General features: G+C 44.0%; 1 protein-coding gene across 1 annotated transcript; it reads right to left on the reverse strand.

Moving 5' to 3' along the window:
• Positions 1 to 234: 234 nt before the first annotated feature.
• On the reverse strand, positions 235 to 11,460 carry LOC102024666. Its single transcript, XM_013522866.1, is given in 3 exon segments — positions 235 to 897; positions 9,742 to 9,856; positions 11,378 to 11,460. Coding segments are annotated over 3 exon segments (861 nt in total).
• Positions 11,461 to 15,535: the final 4,075 nt, after the last annotated feature.

Consider the following 15,535-nt stretch of genomic DNA (forward strand, 5'->3'; position numbering starts at 1 on the left):
GAGGGGGAGGGGGAGGAGGAAGAGAGGGGGGAGGGGAAGGAGGAATATGCACAGATCTTTAAAAAAGAATCTGAAGACTTCTTCAACAGTAAGAAGTAACAACAGTTTGACACTTTAAGCATTTATCCCGAAACATATATCTATTCCGTAGATAACAAATCGATTACCATATATTTGAGTTTGAAAATATACAAAATATTTTTCAGACTTGCATACTGAAATTAAAACCTAATTTTAAAAAGTGCACGGTAAAAACAGCTTAAGGAAACCTACAATATCGATGGTGTATGTAATGTTTTCCACTTTACTGTCAACATCCCATTCTGTATCTGCCTTACTGGTTACAAATCCATTTAAATGCCTCGGGGCCATGTACAACACTGCGGGTTTTCTGGGACTGATGACAACGCCTCGGCTTCCTGAAGCTGCGCGCTGGGCACGGCAGGGCCTGCAGCTCTGGACAGCAGCCGCAGCAACTCTGGAAGGATCGGTCTCCAAGCAGTTATTTGTAAACTGTCGACTCTTGTTCTTTTTAGAATTTCCCTTGCTGGACATCTTCAGGGTGTGGATCTCCTCTCTCTGTTCAGACAGCGTCTCGTGCATACTGCACAGGTGGTCGCTCATCATGCTCAGCTGGTCCTCGTAGCTCCTCTTGGTGGTGGTCAGCTCATCCTGCAGCCTGCTGATGCTCTGACTGGCAAGTTTCATCTCCTCCGTCAGCGTCTCCTTAGACTTCCCAGCCAGCGCTAGTCTTTTAGAGAGTGCTTGGCGCTTGGCCTAGAAGTGCACCGACTCACTGTCAGCCAGCTGCAGCTGCGACGTGAGCTCCACCACTCTGGCCATGTAGTGGTTTTTAATCACGTCTTCCTGAGATGCTGCATCTGGGATTTCCACTGCCTAATTTAGTCTGTTAAAACAACTCCTAAAAAAGGTAACATTCCCAAGACACCATGGCCCAGGTCATTGACTGATTTGTTGAAGACTGTCTGCCTCAGAGCCATGAGAGGACGATTTCCTGTGGCTTCTACTCCGCTGTTCTTGGTAAATACACCTATTGGTGCAGTTTTTCACCCTTTGTAGGAAGGACACTCTGACAGGATTTCAGTTGTTACTTAAACTCTTGCCCTGGCAGCAGACACATGGCAAATACTGAATGTAGCTGACAGGAAGAACACAGGCTCTGGAGTTAGGTGTCTGAAGTTCAGCTCCTGACTGCACCTCTTCCTGGCCTTTCTGGTCTCAGCGTGATTGGGGAATCCTCATTCCTTCCTGGGGATGCTGAGAGCTTCCCACCTCATGTGTGGGTGCATGTGATTCCCCTGGCATTCCTGGTTCCACAGATTCCCCACTACACTGTGAACTTCTCAGGAGCAGAGACCCTGCCTCTCTTGCTCTTGTCCCCAGCAGTTCCCACCGTGCCTGACAGAGGGGAGCAATAAATAAACACCTAGTGACTGAAACCAGAGCCTTAGGAGTTCCTTCACCCTCTCCCTCTGCAACACTTCCTTGCTAGCCAGGCTCCTGGGGATGTAGGGTCAGCAGTGGCAAAGAACCAAGCATGTGGCAATTTTAATACTGTAGGAAGTTCAGCTCACCCACAGCTGTCATTTTCACTTCCTAAAATTGACATTTCTGTGAAGTGCATTATGCAAGAGAGAAATTTTTTTCATGTCACTGCTCCCTGATGGCCTGGGAGGACAGGGTTAGCACTCGCCAGGTCCTGACACAGTGCCTTGGCTCAGTTAAACAACTTTCTGAGGTTCATACAGAGCAAATCTTTCCATGTGTCCCTGTGTGCCAGAGCAAGCTCTCAGCAGAGCTGTCTGTTGTGTCCCATGCAGCTCTTGCTGGTCCCAGGGAAAAACGGCCAGGTGATTTAGAAAATAAAGACACAAGGTGAAAGCTGAGGTCAGGTGGAGTCCTCCTTCCAGATGGGAGAAGAGGAACTGAACAAGCACAGTAGGGGCTTTTATTTGTACTTCTGACAAACTTAGTGTCACTAACACAGGGTTGCCTAGTGACTAATGACTGGAATTTTCTCAGGCAAGATGTTTTTCTCAGGACTGAGATAGCTTGATTGCTTTAGGCACTTTGTCCTTGTCTTGCCCCCTACACACGTGACCAATTTCCAGCTTCAGCTGCTCCCTACAGCTGTCCCATATTCTTGGAAAAGGGAGAAATACCCTTGTGCTTCCCGAGCCATGTACTGTGTCTCCTGTCCTCTGAGAGGGAAGTGAGCCTATATTGTTAGCTCTGCAGATTGGGCCTAGAGCCCTCCCTTAGAGAGAGGCAAAAACAGCCCCACAGATTGCTTCATTTGTGGACTCTCTCCATACCTTCCCTGGCCTTTCCCCCTTCTCTGTGCTCTGTTTCCATGTCTGAGGGGATTCCCACCCCTCCCAGAACTTTCCCTGTATGTTCCCACTGAGTCTGTGTGAGGCAATATCTTTTGCTTCAGCTACGCCACCAATACCTCCATTTCCTGAGGAGAACTGAGCTCATCTGGTGGGTGAGAAGAAAACAACACGACCGACCCCATTCATATTAAAGTGTGACTGCATGAAGCCGAGTATTACTCATTCATTCATTTTTTTCAGTACCAAGGATAGAATCCAGGGCCTTTGCACTGAGCTCCATATGCACCCATTTATTTATTTATTTATTTATTTGTGTATCTGTACCAGGAATTGATATTTATTTATCTTCAAGACAGAGTCTCTCTATGTTGCTCAGGCTGAGCTCAAACTTGGTGATTCTCCCACCTTAGCCTCTCCGAGTGCTGCGATCATAGGCATGCATCACGTCTGGCTTACCTTTCTTATTGTATTTCCCTTTTTAACCAGAGAGGTTTACTAATCCTAGCAAGCACTTTCTATGGCACAATTTCCATAAAGAAATTGTAACCAGTTGGTCCTTTCTGGGAACCTCAAGGAATATCTCTTTCTTCACAGAGCCTGTCTAGTTAACAGCATGGAAAGCACCATGAGCTCATAGACAGCCTCCATCAGGCATTGTGCCCTCAGAGGGCTGCTACAGACAGGGCAGGTGTGAGACCTGATTTCTTTTTTTTTTTTCCTCCCGTACCGGGAATCAAACTCATGACCTTGCGCTTGCCAGGCAGCCGCTGTACCACTGAGCTAAATCCCCACCCCCGAGACCTGATTTTCTGAGTGGCAGTTGTTATCTTGTGATTTTCCTGACAGTTGGATTATAATCTTAGAAACAAAGGAAAAGGTGGAGGGAAAAAAAGTCAATCCAGATAGCTACAGCCATTCACATTGTTTAATTTTCTCTCAATTTTTATTCTTTGCCAACACAGATTTGAAGTACTACGGTTTCATGTGTCTAAAATTCCTCTCTCAACTGACCTGTATTTCTCCTTTCTTATCTCATTTCACCTCATAATTACATACTTTTGGCAACATATTATTTTACTATTACTGGATTCATATGCCTGAGACTGACAGGAGCTTTGTATTCCCACTTGATTTTCCATAAAATGAATATATACATTCATTTGGCGTTCCTTACAAACTAACTCCTATCTAGCACTTACAAATGTGAGGCGCTGTTTGTGCTTTACATGCCGTTATACACTTTTCACAAGGACCTTATGAAGTTCATTCTACAGAGATGATCACTTGGTCAAGATCATACAGTTGGCAAGATGGCCCAGAATCCCCATTCATACTTACTCTGCTAGACCAATTCTTTTTTAACCTTTGTGTTGTTAGAAATGTTTTGAAATCACTTTAGTGCATTCTCTATCAAAGCAAACAAGAGGTAGGAGGTCACAGCCTTCAAAAATTCAATCCGGGCAGTTGACCAGGCTGCTACAGTAAGGGTGGTCTAAGCCCCCATTGCACCCATGACCTGCTCAAGGTTGGTGTGGGGATGCTCTGCCCTCCCCCATGTACCTGGCATTGTGGTTTGGATGTAGAATGCCCCTCAAAGATGTGGAGGCTGTGTAGGGGATGATGACTCTTAGCATATCATTTTAAGATAGAATAATTCTAGTCTTAATGCAAGTCTCAAAATGTGTCTTGAGAAACATCCCGGAGGGTTGTGAAGAGTTAACTTTGCAGTCCTGACTTAGCCCTGGAATGCTTCTCCAAAGACAAAGAACACCAGGGCCCAGATAACCACCTATGACCCTGCCTGGGTTGTTTCATCCCTTCCCTGGCCCTAGATAAACATTGTAACCATAAAAGAAATGTATGGTTATCTAAAGAGGGACATATAGAACAGAGTATAGAAAGTATATATCATTGTGGTTGGGCTCATGACTGCAGCCTGACCCGGTTAGATGGCACAAGGAAAACAACATGTGGCCAGGGCTACAACATTCCAATCTATAACCATGGAAACCAAAAGTATATAAGCTGGGAACAAAGGCAGGTCCACACCCACTTCCCTGACTTGCAAGTCAGGATGAGAGGTGACTGGTCTATATTAAAACTTTGTCTGTTCTCTTTGGTCTCTTACAGAATACAGCCCGAATTTTTGCCATAACAGTTGTAGTCAGAGGTGGGACTTCAGGGAATTAATGGACCATGAAGGCCCTGACCTCATGAGTGGATTAACCCATTGGTGGCTGCATAGCTTAATGGGCAGCAGGAAGGTGGTGTAAACCTTAGGAGGTATAAACCTAGCTGTAGGACAGAAGTTGTTGTGGGTGCCTTTGAAAGGTAGGTTTTATTCTTTTTCTCTACTTTGCTTCCCTGCCACCATGGTGTAAGCAGGTTGGCTCCACCACATGTTCCCTGCCATGATGCTCTGCCTCACCACAGGTCCAAAAGAATGGAGCCAAGTGATGATGGACGAAACCTCGAGCAAAAATAAATTATTCCCTTTTAAGTTGATTTTCTTAGGTATTTTATCATGGCCACGGGTAGCTGACTAACACACATGGAAATGCTATCATTTATCTCAACAGATTCTGTGGGTTTTAATCTATTTAAAGCAGTGGTTGCTTGAGTCAGCAACTAGAAGTTTGACCGTAAGCGGAGCAAGTAACTATACGAGGTACCTTTCTCCCAGAAATAATGTTCCTGATTTTCATCCTAATCCATCAACAACTCAGTTGGGCTCATTGGACGATTTGCAAATTTGAGATGAACTAAATTCCATAGTTTGAACCCTAAGGCTCTTCTGGAAAATAACAGGTACCTCTGAACATTTGTCAGGTTCTGGGTAAAAATTATTCCTGTTTAACAGAGTTGAAAATTGTGTCTTGTGGTAGGCTTAGTAATAAAGCTACCGTGTGGAAGAGGTGAGATTTGAACCCAAGTCTGTCTAGCTGAAGCACTTGCACTTCTGAGTCAGCTACATTGCTCCCATCCTTTTGTGGAGGATGAACATACCTGGGTTGTGCTGGGTCCTGGAACTCACTCAGCACAACTTGGATCTATGGCACATGGGCCACATCTGAGGTCACCTTCAGTCAAGCCGGAGGCTGATTTATGGCAGTGGCTCATAGCAAATCCTTTAGAGCTACTGTAGTGCATTTTAAAGATACTGCACTTTACTGTGTATGCAGGGAAAAAGGAAAAGCTGCAATGAAGCTTTCTCACTTTGCTATAGGCTGAGAATGGTGATAATGATGATGCTAGCGTGCAATCATTGAGCTCCTCTGTGTGCCCAACATCCTGCTGAGCATATTATGTGCAGACCTGATTTAAACAGGAAGCAAAGTCAGCTGGTACTGGAGTGGTATCCTATGCTTGAGCCACTGTTCCATCACCATTTGACTTCCTTCTTAAACTTAATAAATGACACTGTTTCTGGCAAGGTTTGTTTTTGCTTAAGATCCTCAAACGAGGAAGTCATACTTTAGTTATGCAGTGTTTTTGGTAACATTTATATAAAGAAAACTTGCCAGAGAAGGGGAATATACTACAAAAATGCAGCCATTTTTCTTATTTGAGTGTTTGTTTATGCTGAATTAAATAACAAAATTATGAAGCATGGCAAATGAGTGGCCTCTGGTATCAAAGAGATGTAAGTGCCAGTCCTACATATGTTGTTTGGAAAGTTCCTGAATTCTCCAGAGTGTCCTTGGCTAATACACACACAGTACCTGCCTCATATATTTGTTATAGGATTAAAAAGCACATGAACAATCAGCGAAGATCCTAGCTAAAGACAGGGTCTCAGTAGGAGTAATTACTTCCTGATCCCTCTTCCTCATTTTGGATTCGATTTGCAAAACTTTACACTGGTCATTAATTTCTGCTTCCTTCCTCCAAGAAGCCTTTGTAACTGGTTCAGGGAAGGAGTATGGAAAGCTTTGGAGATGCAGGCTGGAAAAGCCCTAGAATAGTGTGAGCTGAACTTGATGGGAGACTCTGGTTAGCACTCAGAAGAACGGAATGCTCACAAAAAAGAAGATGATAAAAACAAGGCTCTGGAGGATTCAGCTGGGAAGGAGGACTCCATTGGCAGTTGGATTTTGAGATCATATGTTTATGCTTTGGTAGAAAATTTATCTAAATTTTGCTCATGTCCTGAGACTTTGTGGGAGACTGATATTAAGGGCCATGGACTAATTAATCTGGCAGAGAAAATTTCAAGGCAGCCCAATGTTCAGCCTGTGGCATAATTTGCTGCTTTTAGCCAGGTTTATGCTGAAAATCAGGGGCAAAAAGCCCATTTGAAAGTTTAAATTTTGCCAGAAAAAAATAGCTAATGAAGTCGGAGCAAAGGAGAGTATGGTTGCTGAAAAGATCTATGTCTTAAAAAATCCAAATATTTTGCATCAGGACAATAAGAGAAATGGCCTGAAGGCATCACAAGATTGACTTACAATGGCTGCCTGCAGCTTCTGGTGCAGAAGAGTGCAAAAGAGCTGCTTGTGCACTGGAGCTGCAAAGGATACACTAGCCCCGGAGCTCACTGCAATATCCCATGCAAGTTTGTACCAGCAGGCTGAAGAGTCTGTGCCGGAAACCAGAAAATGACTTTCAAGGTTAGTGAAGACTGGAGCTCCTCTGAAGAAACAGAAGTGAGCCTTTCTTCTTCCTTTCACTTTTATTTCATTCAGGTTACCAGCCTGCTGACTGCTGTTACTCACACCCAGGGTGGGTCTTCTGTCCTCAGTAAATCCCTTGAGCCACGCCAGAACTAGCTGATCTAATTCAGTTGGGCGTTTCCTACTTGGGCGTTGACACAATCAGTCAACTATCACGGTGTGGCATTAGGAGATGGCGACTGGTTGGAGGTGGGTCACTGGGGCTTTGACCTAGAAAGGTCCACATCTCCCTCCTGGCTCCTCCCTTCTTGCCTTGCTTCCTGCATACCATGATGTGAGAAGTTCTCTGGCTCTTCCACCGCGCTGTTTCCGCCTTGGAGCCAGCCACCATGGACTGAAAATGTGCACCAGTGTAAGCCTCTCCTCTAAATTGTGTGTCAGGCACTGCGGGGGACCGGGCTCTCTAAGGGTTAAACTGCTGACCACAGGCACCTGTGGCAGTGTTGGAAGCGCTCCTATTCACAGTCTCTGAAGGCTAGATAAGATGCAGCTGGGGCTGCAGACACTCCCTATTCCAGAACAGTAAACTGCCAACCTCGGAGATCAAAGCGTTCTCTTAATTGGCCTGATTTACTGCCTTTGTTCTAACTTTTCAAGGCCTGCTCCTTTTCCTGAGCTATTGCCTCATGTGGGCCCTGCCCTTCTCCATATCCCCCTGTTTCAAAAACAAATAAATACAGGGGATCCAGAAAAGCCTTTGTCTTAGCTACTAAAGAGTTCTGACCTTCCTGGATTTCCCCAAAACATTACTTATCTCTTTTAAGCCTTTGCTGTAAGTCATTTTAGGAGATTGGGGGCTCAGGCCAAGTCCCCAGTGGGGTATTTTGTCCCCACAATGAGAAGGTGACTAAGGCACTGTGTATCTGAGAAGCTATAATACTACTGTGACTGGCACACAGATGGTGAGCGTGGCGCAGACAGTGAAAAGCAAGCAGAAGTCGCACCACAGACCTGGGAGGGCCTTGCAGGGTATGCTAATAAGTATTTGAATCCTAATCCTATAGAAAAAAATTGGGGGCCGTTGCAGAGTTTTGCACATGAGATCAGGTAAAAGATCAGGTTTTCATTGCCAAAAGGTTGTCCTAGATTTCTACAGTCCAAAAATGGCTGTTGCTAGCCATGCATAGCTGTTGAACACTTGACATATTGAAGGTTTTGGTGATCTGTGCTGTGCACGTAAAACTCACACTGCATTTCAAACACTTAGTGTGAGGAAAAGAATATCGAATTTCTCATGAATTTAAAAATACTGATTGCACTTTGAAATGAAAATACTTGAAGTTAAATAAAAGGTATTTTGAATCAGTTTCATTTGTTTCTTGTTACTTTTTAAAAAAGTAGCGCCTAGAACATTTTCAATTACAGGTGTGGCTCCCTTCATGTATTTGAATTAGATGGGGCTGCTGTAGATGCAGTGCAGAGAAGGGCTATGGAGAGGGCCAAGCAGATGGTACCGACTGGGAAGCTGTGTGCGTACCCTAGGCAGGAGGTGAAGGTAGTCTGAGTTAGGATGACTGTGGGAATAAAAGATTAAATAGATTGAAGGTAAAATCGGGAGGACTATGGACCATCGCAAGTGACTCTTAATGGTTAGTTGTGCCACATGTCAAAAGCGAGAGTGCCAGAGGAGGAGCAGGGTTGGCACGAAGTGTCATAAGCTCAGGCTGAGACTTGTTGGATGGGTTTGGTGCCAGATACCCTAGTGGACAAATATATCAAGTAGGCAGTTGGCCAACAAGGTCTGGCACCCGGATGGGCTATCTGGGCAGGAGGCTTAAATTTGGAAGTTGCTGGTGTGTAGGTGGGCAAAAATGAGATTCCTTAAGAAGGGAGCAGTCAGGGAGAAGAGGTCTAGGAACCTGATTTAGGAAATGAGAAAGAAACTTGAAAAGGAAAGTTGAGAACGAAAACAGAATGTGTGTGTTCATGGAAGCCAAGGAGGAAAATATGTTCTGAAGGAAAGAGTGCTTAGCAATGATGTCTGCTCTCCCAGGTTAAGCAACCCAGGAGCTAAAAATGCCTGGAACATAATGGTCATGGGTGCCTGCGCAAGTGCCGTTGGACAGAGCAATGGGGTGAGAGGCAGACGGGAGTACAGTGAAGCTCAGGTAAGTAGAGAGGAGACAGACACAGGAAATGCAGAGGATTCTTTAGTTGGGCTATAGAAAGAGAGACAGAAAGGCTTTAGAGATAAGTTTTCAAAAAATAAATGTGAAAAATTTGATTGTGCGTGAATATCGGCAGGAACAATCCAGTTGAGGGAGGTGCTGGAAAATATGAGCAAGAGAAGGGATGGTAGGCCACACTGAGCTTGGCCAAGGGGGCGCAGGTCATCTCGGAAGTGAGGTTCCCTCTTCTGCTGAGCACGAGGGCAGGTGGGTGGGGGTGGCTCAGGAGTGGGGAGTGGACAGGATTTCTTTGGACGGCTTGAATTTTCCCTGTGAAGCAAGAGGTGAAGACCTTCCCTGGAAGGGTGTGAGGAGGAGGTGGAGGCTTCAGTGGCCGCAGGAGCCTGCTGCAAGCTGTGAGATTTCATTGTGCGGGAGAAACAGGGACATGAAGGAAAGAGAGTTACGGTTGCAGAATTTCCACTTGGCAGAGCTTTGGAAGAGGCAATTTGACTTGGGGACAGGAGGGCTTGAAACGATTTGTATAGCACTTTCCATGACTCATATTTGGAAAAAGACTATCAAAAAACAGAGAAGACTTACGAACACTGGGAATGAGATAAAGGCCTCTCTTCCAACCCACTGCTTGGTAGCTCCACTTGATACAGGAAAGTAGAAGCTCCCAACCTGAACAATGTCTGGGACAAGTTCGCGTTCTCTAAAATCGAACAATGAATTTTAGGAACAACGGAGGTTAAGAGCAGAATACATTTATTGAGGGAAAGAAAGCTTCTGTCCAAGAGAGGGACAGAAGGGGGCCTGAGTGGGTTGCCCAGGGACCTTACCCTTCCCAGGGACTTTACAGAGCAAGACCACTAGGTCAGGTGGGTCCAAGATAGGGGGGAAATGGGAAATTACAAGGTGGGCATGAGGCGGGACAAAACTATGGTCAGCCAATAAGATTACAAGGATAACTGTTCAGATAAAACTGATTAAATTGGGATCAAAGGGGGAAGCGAGTTACATAGCAAGCGGGCACGAATACAGAACACGGGCTTTTCCTGTAAGGGGTTGGGTCAAGGACTCTTCAAGGTGATCGCTACTTATTTAGAATATCAGTCCCTGATGTCCATCCCTAGGGAGGTATGTGGGTGCATTTGTTTAGTCTTTTCTCTTGAGGTCTGGCCCACAGCAAGTAGGTTTCCATTCACAAGGTATCTTGTCTTCCATGTTGGCTCCTTTGAGGGCCTGGCCCTATCTGACTGCCTATAATAGTTCTATCTAACTCAGCTGCCTGTAACACACTGACAAGATTGTGTCTCTGAACCCACTTTTGGCAAGGAGGTTTTGAAGCCCAGGAATGGGTCTGGAAGGAGTAAGAAAGGGTGGGCATGGTGGTATGTGTCTGTCATCCCAGCACTCATCTCTATAATATCAGTACTCTGGGAGGCTGATGCAGAAGGATCATAAGTTTGAGCTTAGTCTGGGCAATTTAAAGAGATCTTGTCTCAAAATTAAAAAAAATTTTTTTTAAAAAGACTGGGCTGTAGCTCAGTGCGAAGTCCCTGGGTTCAGTCTTCAGTTCCACACAAAAAAGGGCCAGATGCCACCAAGCTTTGCTGGGCAGCTCATCACCCCTGCACCCCTGGCATCTGCATTGAGATCATCGGGAGACCACACCCAGGCTGGCTTTTCCTCTATGAAAAGGAGGCAGAGTTCTTCTCCTGCTGGTCTAACTAGAAATGTCTGAGCCATGTATGAAACTCTAGACAGTGCTAAGAGAATAAGAAACCCAGGGCTCTGCAGACCTGTCTCTTGCAGCTCCACTTAGCACCAAGTGTTTGCTTGGAAAGAATGGAGATGAAAAATGGGTTGAGGAAGAAAGAGAAATCAGTGGGCTCTGATCAGAAGCAGGAAGTCTGAGTGAGTTATTTGACCCTGGACAAGCGTAGGTAACGACTGAGTCCAGGGTGTGGCTGGGGGGGTATAGAGGACAAGATCCCGGAGGAGGCGGTAAAGGATGCCAGGTAGCCGGTAGGCAGGGCATCCTCGTGAACACTGAAGTCACCAGGGTGCCTGGAAGGTCTTGGGGAGAGGAAGAACACAAGCGAGTGCCCATGTCTTCAAAAAGGGAGAGGAAGAAGCTAGGGGGTTGGCAGATGGCAACAGGAGGAAGACCCAAGGATGCTACAGTCAGAGGCCATGAGGCTGGTGTCTCTGAAGAAACGGGTTTTCTTACAAGAGATTGAGGAAGTAATCGGGATTTCTGCACGGCCTCAGGGAGGCGAGTTCCGGGCTCTGATGCTGCTCTTTAGGAGACATCATGAAATACTATGGAAAAATGCATTTGATCTCATGATAGACACTGCTTTACACAAGTCGCTTCTGAATAACAAGAGGACTGGCACATGGTGCACATGTGGCTCCTCCTGTACCAGCAGTTGAAAGCGCTAAGGAACCGCGGTGGAGGGAAGGCAGAGGAAGCCCCGGAAGGATGCATGGGGCAGATGGGCTGCTGGGACTGTGACTGATTTAGGCCAGACGAAGGCTGGGGCCAGGCAGGAAGGGAGAGCGGCCCTCCGTGTGGGGAGGAAGGGAAAAAGAACTTGGGGAATGTTTTCTTTAGGAATTCACTTTTGATCTTGTCAGTATTGCTGATTTTAAAAATGTCCTTGAAAATTTTTGTCTGCAGAAGAGGTAATCCAGAAACTTGCATTAGTTTTGTGATTTAAGATCTCAGTTGAGAAACGTACACATTTAAAACCCGTCCATCTTCCCTAAACTTTTGGGTTTGATTTGCTATTTGTAAATTGACCAGAATTTAAACGTCACTTTAAGAGGGACCATGGCTTATGTTTGGTCCTATTTGCGAAGTTCGTTAAACCTTAAAATATTTTAGCTGCATTTATCTATGGGATGTATTTACTATCCTTTTCAAGTATTTAAATTGTCCAATTTAAAATTTCCTTGAGTTCTTAATTCATATATAAGTAACAAGCCTATAAATATGGTGAATGTTAAGCTCTCCAATGTTTCAATACCTGTTTCTTTTTTTTTATTTTAAAAATTAAAGGAGGAAAACATTAACAGACAGACAACCTTTTACAAAATACCAAAAGAACAGTACAGACCATACAGAGTTACAAACAAAGTGGTAGGAAATTAATAGTGCTTGTGGTATTACATATTGATATCTTCAAAGTGGTTTCTCATGAAAACAGATAGAGACATGCAATATTGATCAATCAAGGACTCATTGACAGTTTCTTTGAGCAAAGAAATAGAAGACAGTAGATCAACTATATTAACTATCCTGTATATGCATACATACAAAATTTCTCCTTCTTTCCCTTTCAATACCTGTTTCTACCAGCAGAAGAATTTCAACTTAAAAGTCACAGATACAAATGAAGTATAAGTGTTTCTCTGTATCCATGGGTGATGGTTCTAGGACCATTGAGGATACCAAAATGCAAGGATGCTTGAGTCCCTTATAAAATGTGGTATAGTATGTGGTGTAGTACGTGTGGTGTGACAGCATAATTCATTCTGGAAACATGTTCAAAACCCTTGTATATCAAAGCAAATTTCCCCATAAGAAGTAATGGAAACTCAGATGATTTGTTCCACAACACAAAAATATTCATAAAAATGATTACAATACGGTAATATAATACAAACTAATAAAGAAAAGACAAAATATGAAAATAAACAAATTAGTCTACATTTACCTTTGAAAACTTTTGTGGATGGTGTGAGAGAGACAAGAGAGAGGAGGGCTATTGTGTAGGTTGACTTTCACTAATGGAATCACTGCTGTCTATTGGCTCAGTGGGATCTTTTTTTCTGTGCAAATTGAACAAGGAACCTATCCAAAAACACTTGCTTTTGCCTTCTTTCAAGGAATTCTTGGAAATATAATATTGCATGGTTGTTCAACAGATTCATTGCTTGCACTGCTACAGCCTTATTCGGGTGGTGATTTTCTACAAAATTTTTCAGTTTTCCACATTTTACCTATCTCCCTAGTCTCATTTGAAGTGAGAAATTCCTCTGCATTTTTCTCCTCCTCCTTTGCAGATGAGATGTCCTCTGTAACCTCTTGCTGTTGGGAGATGGTCAGCCACAATTCTGCAGAGAGAGTGGGAAGAATCATTAGCTCATTTGTGATCATATGACATTTGGCATCATGTTTGCTCATAGTACAAGACATTGCTCATTAATCTACTTAAAACTTATTAGAAATGTTTGTTTGTCTGTGGAATATGCACAGAACAAGTTACTTGCAGTCCAAGGTTTGACTGCATTTGCATATAACCTGCATATATCTTCCTGTATACTTCACAATATCTCTAGATTACTTATCAAGTGTGAGGTAAAAGATGTTCATATGAGGATGCTCGAGGCAGCCTGGGGCTTTGTGGTATGGAGGGGTGAGAGCAGGTACCTACTTCTCACTTCATTCATGGACTCAGCATGGTGCTTGACACATGGTAGATTCAAGTTTTAGACATTTGGAATTTGAGGGAATATTTTTGATATGCCATTGGCTGAATCTATGGCCACAAAACCAGCAGATATGATAGGCCAGCTTTATATGATTTAAATTGGAGCAATAAGTCTGTTGCTTACTTTACTAGGCCAAATGCCTTTAAATATGACAAGTCTGAAAAAGTCAAGCATCTGGGCTGAGAGCAGAGCACTTAACCAGCATGCATGAGGACTTGAATTCAATCCCTAGCACTGAAAAAGTCAAGTATCAACAGATTCCTCAACACAGAATATTAATACAAATATTAATTTTAAAATGCCAAAATTCATTCCCAGAAATTTTGGGGCCAAATATGACTCCCAAGAGAACAGCAACATCCCCTCCCTTGAGAGATACTAACAGACAGAGAAAACCTTCACATCACTGGACAGGATTTGGGGGATTCCTTCATAGTTGGCCGACAACCATAATGGTGGGAAGTTGGCAGTATTCATGTCTGTGACCCTGACTGATACACACTGAGCTCTCGTTGTACTGAATAGTGAAGAACTGAACCTGAAGAAGCAGTGGTCACACAGCTCACATCCCTGGGCTTGAGTCACATCATGACCTATATTTCCATCCACATGGAAGTCAGCAGCTCCTGTTCAGACCATGTGCCACACGGTTAGATTCAGTAGTTATTTGGCTCTTAAGATATCCCAATTATTTTCCAAGGAACTCCAAAGAACTCAGGAGTTGATAAGATTCTGCCTTCTTTTATATTCTTTTGCCTGAAGAGGCCACACCCAGAGACTAACATGATGCTGTCACTCGTGGATTAGTCCGATTGTATGAAAGAAGACAGTGCACTGTCTTTCTTTATTCCCATCACTGGACAAAGCCAGCTGCTGCATGCTGAGGGTCGAAAGTCAGTCAGCAAAGCGGCCACTGTCCAGCAAGGTGAGTGTCTCCCTGTTCTAGTGGCTGGGGATACATCATGGTGGAAGAGAGAGCAAAGCCCAGGCCCTTGTGAGATTTCCCTCAGGTGATATTCAGCAGATGTGTGTGAGTCTGGAAGCTTCTTTTCTGAAGGCTGATAGAATTTTTGCAGTAGATGAGAGCCATTTGCTGTGTCTTTGGGAGTCTTCTGTATTAGGACCCAACCCCTGACAACTTGTCGCAGTTGTCATCCTCGTGGTTTGGCCCTTTGCTTCTAGAATAGTTCATCAAAGACACAAGGAAAGTCTCTCTCTTTCATTTGCCATTTCTCCAAAATTTAGATTTCTGAAATAGCCATAAGCATATTAAATAAATACACAAATGAACACACTTTGGGTCTGGGGTGTAGCTCAGTAGTAGAGCATGTGCTTAGCATGCACAAGGCTCAGGTCTAATCTTCAGCACCAAAACAAAACAGCACAACACAACAAAACAAAGCAAAAGGTTTTTGCAGGTTTTCTCTTCTAAATTAAGACTGACATCTAAACTCCAGAGATATGAACCAAGAAGCCTGACATAAATATAGGTTAGTCATTTAGGTCGACATAAAGAAGCAGTCAGTTTCACTCTGAGAAGTTTGGGTGGGTCTTTCAAGTTTCCAAAAGGGTTTGCAAGTGAGAAATGCTACTCTTCATATTAGATGTAAGGGAACAGAAGAAAACTTTACCATCAGGCTTGTGGTGAAAAACTAGTGCGAAGACAAGCTGAAACAATACAACAATATATTTGCAAACTAGTTGTTGGAGGAAGAGTTTAGGAAAATAGAACATGGGGCGGCTGACATCAGGGCAGGCTCAGTAGAAACTGTAATAACAGAGTTTATTGTGGGTACAGTATTTCCATGACGACAGACTCGAGGACATGCTTCTGCTTTAATAGTAACTATAGAGGACACTGCAGGCTGAGTTTCTAGGCACAGGGAGG

The sequence above is a fragment of the Chinchilla lanigera genome, unplaced genomic scaffold (genome assembly GCF_000276665.1).
Source record: "Chinchilla lanigera isolate Chin_1 unplaced genomic scaffold, ChiLan1.0 scaffold00070, whole genome shotgun sequence".
Classification (NCBI taxonomy): domain Eukaryota; kingdom Metazoa; phylum Chordata; class Mammalia; order Rodentia; family Chinchillidae; genus Chinchilla; species Chinchilla lanigera.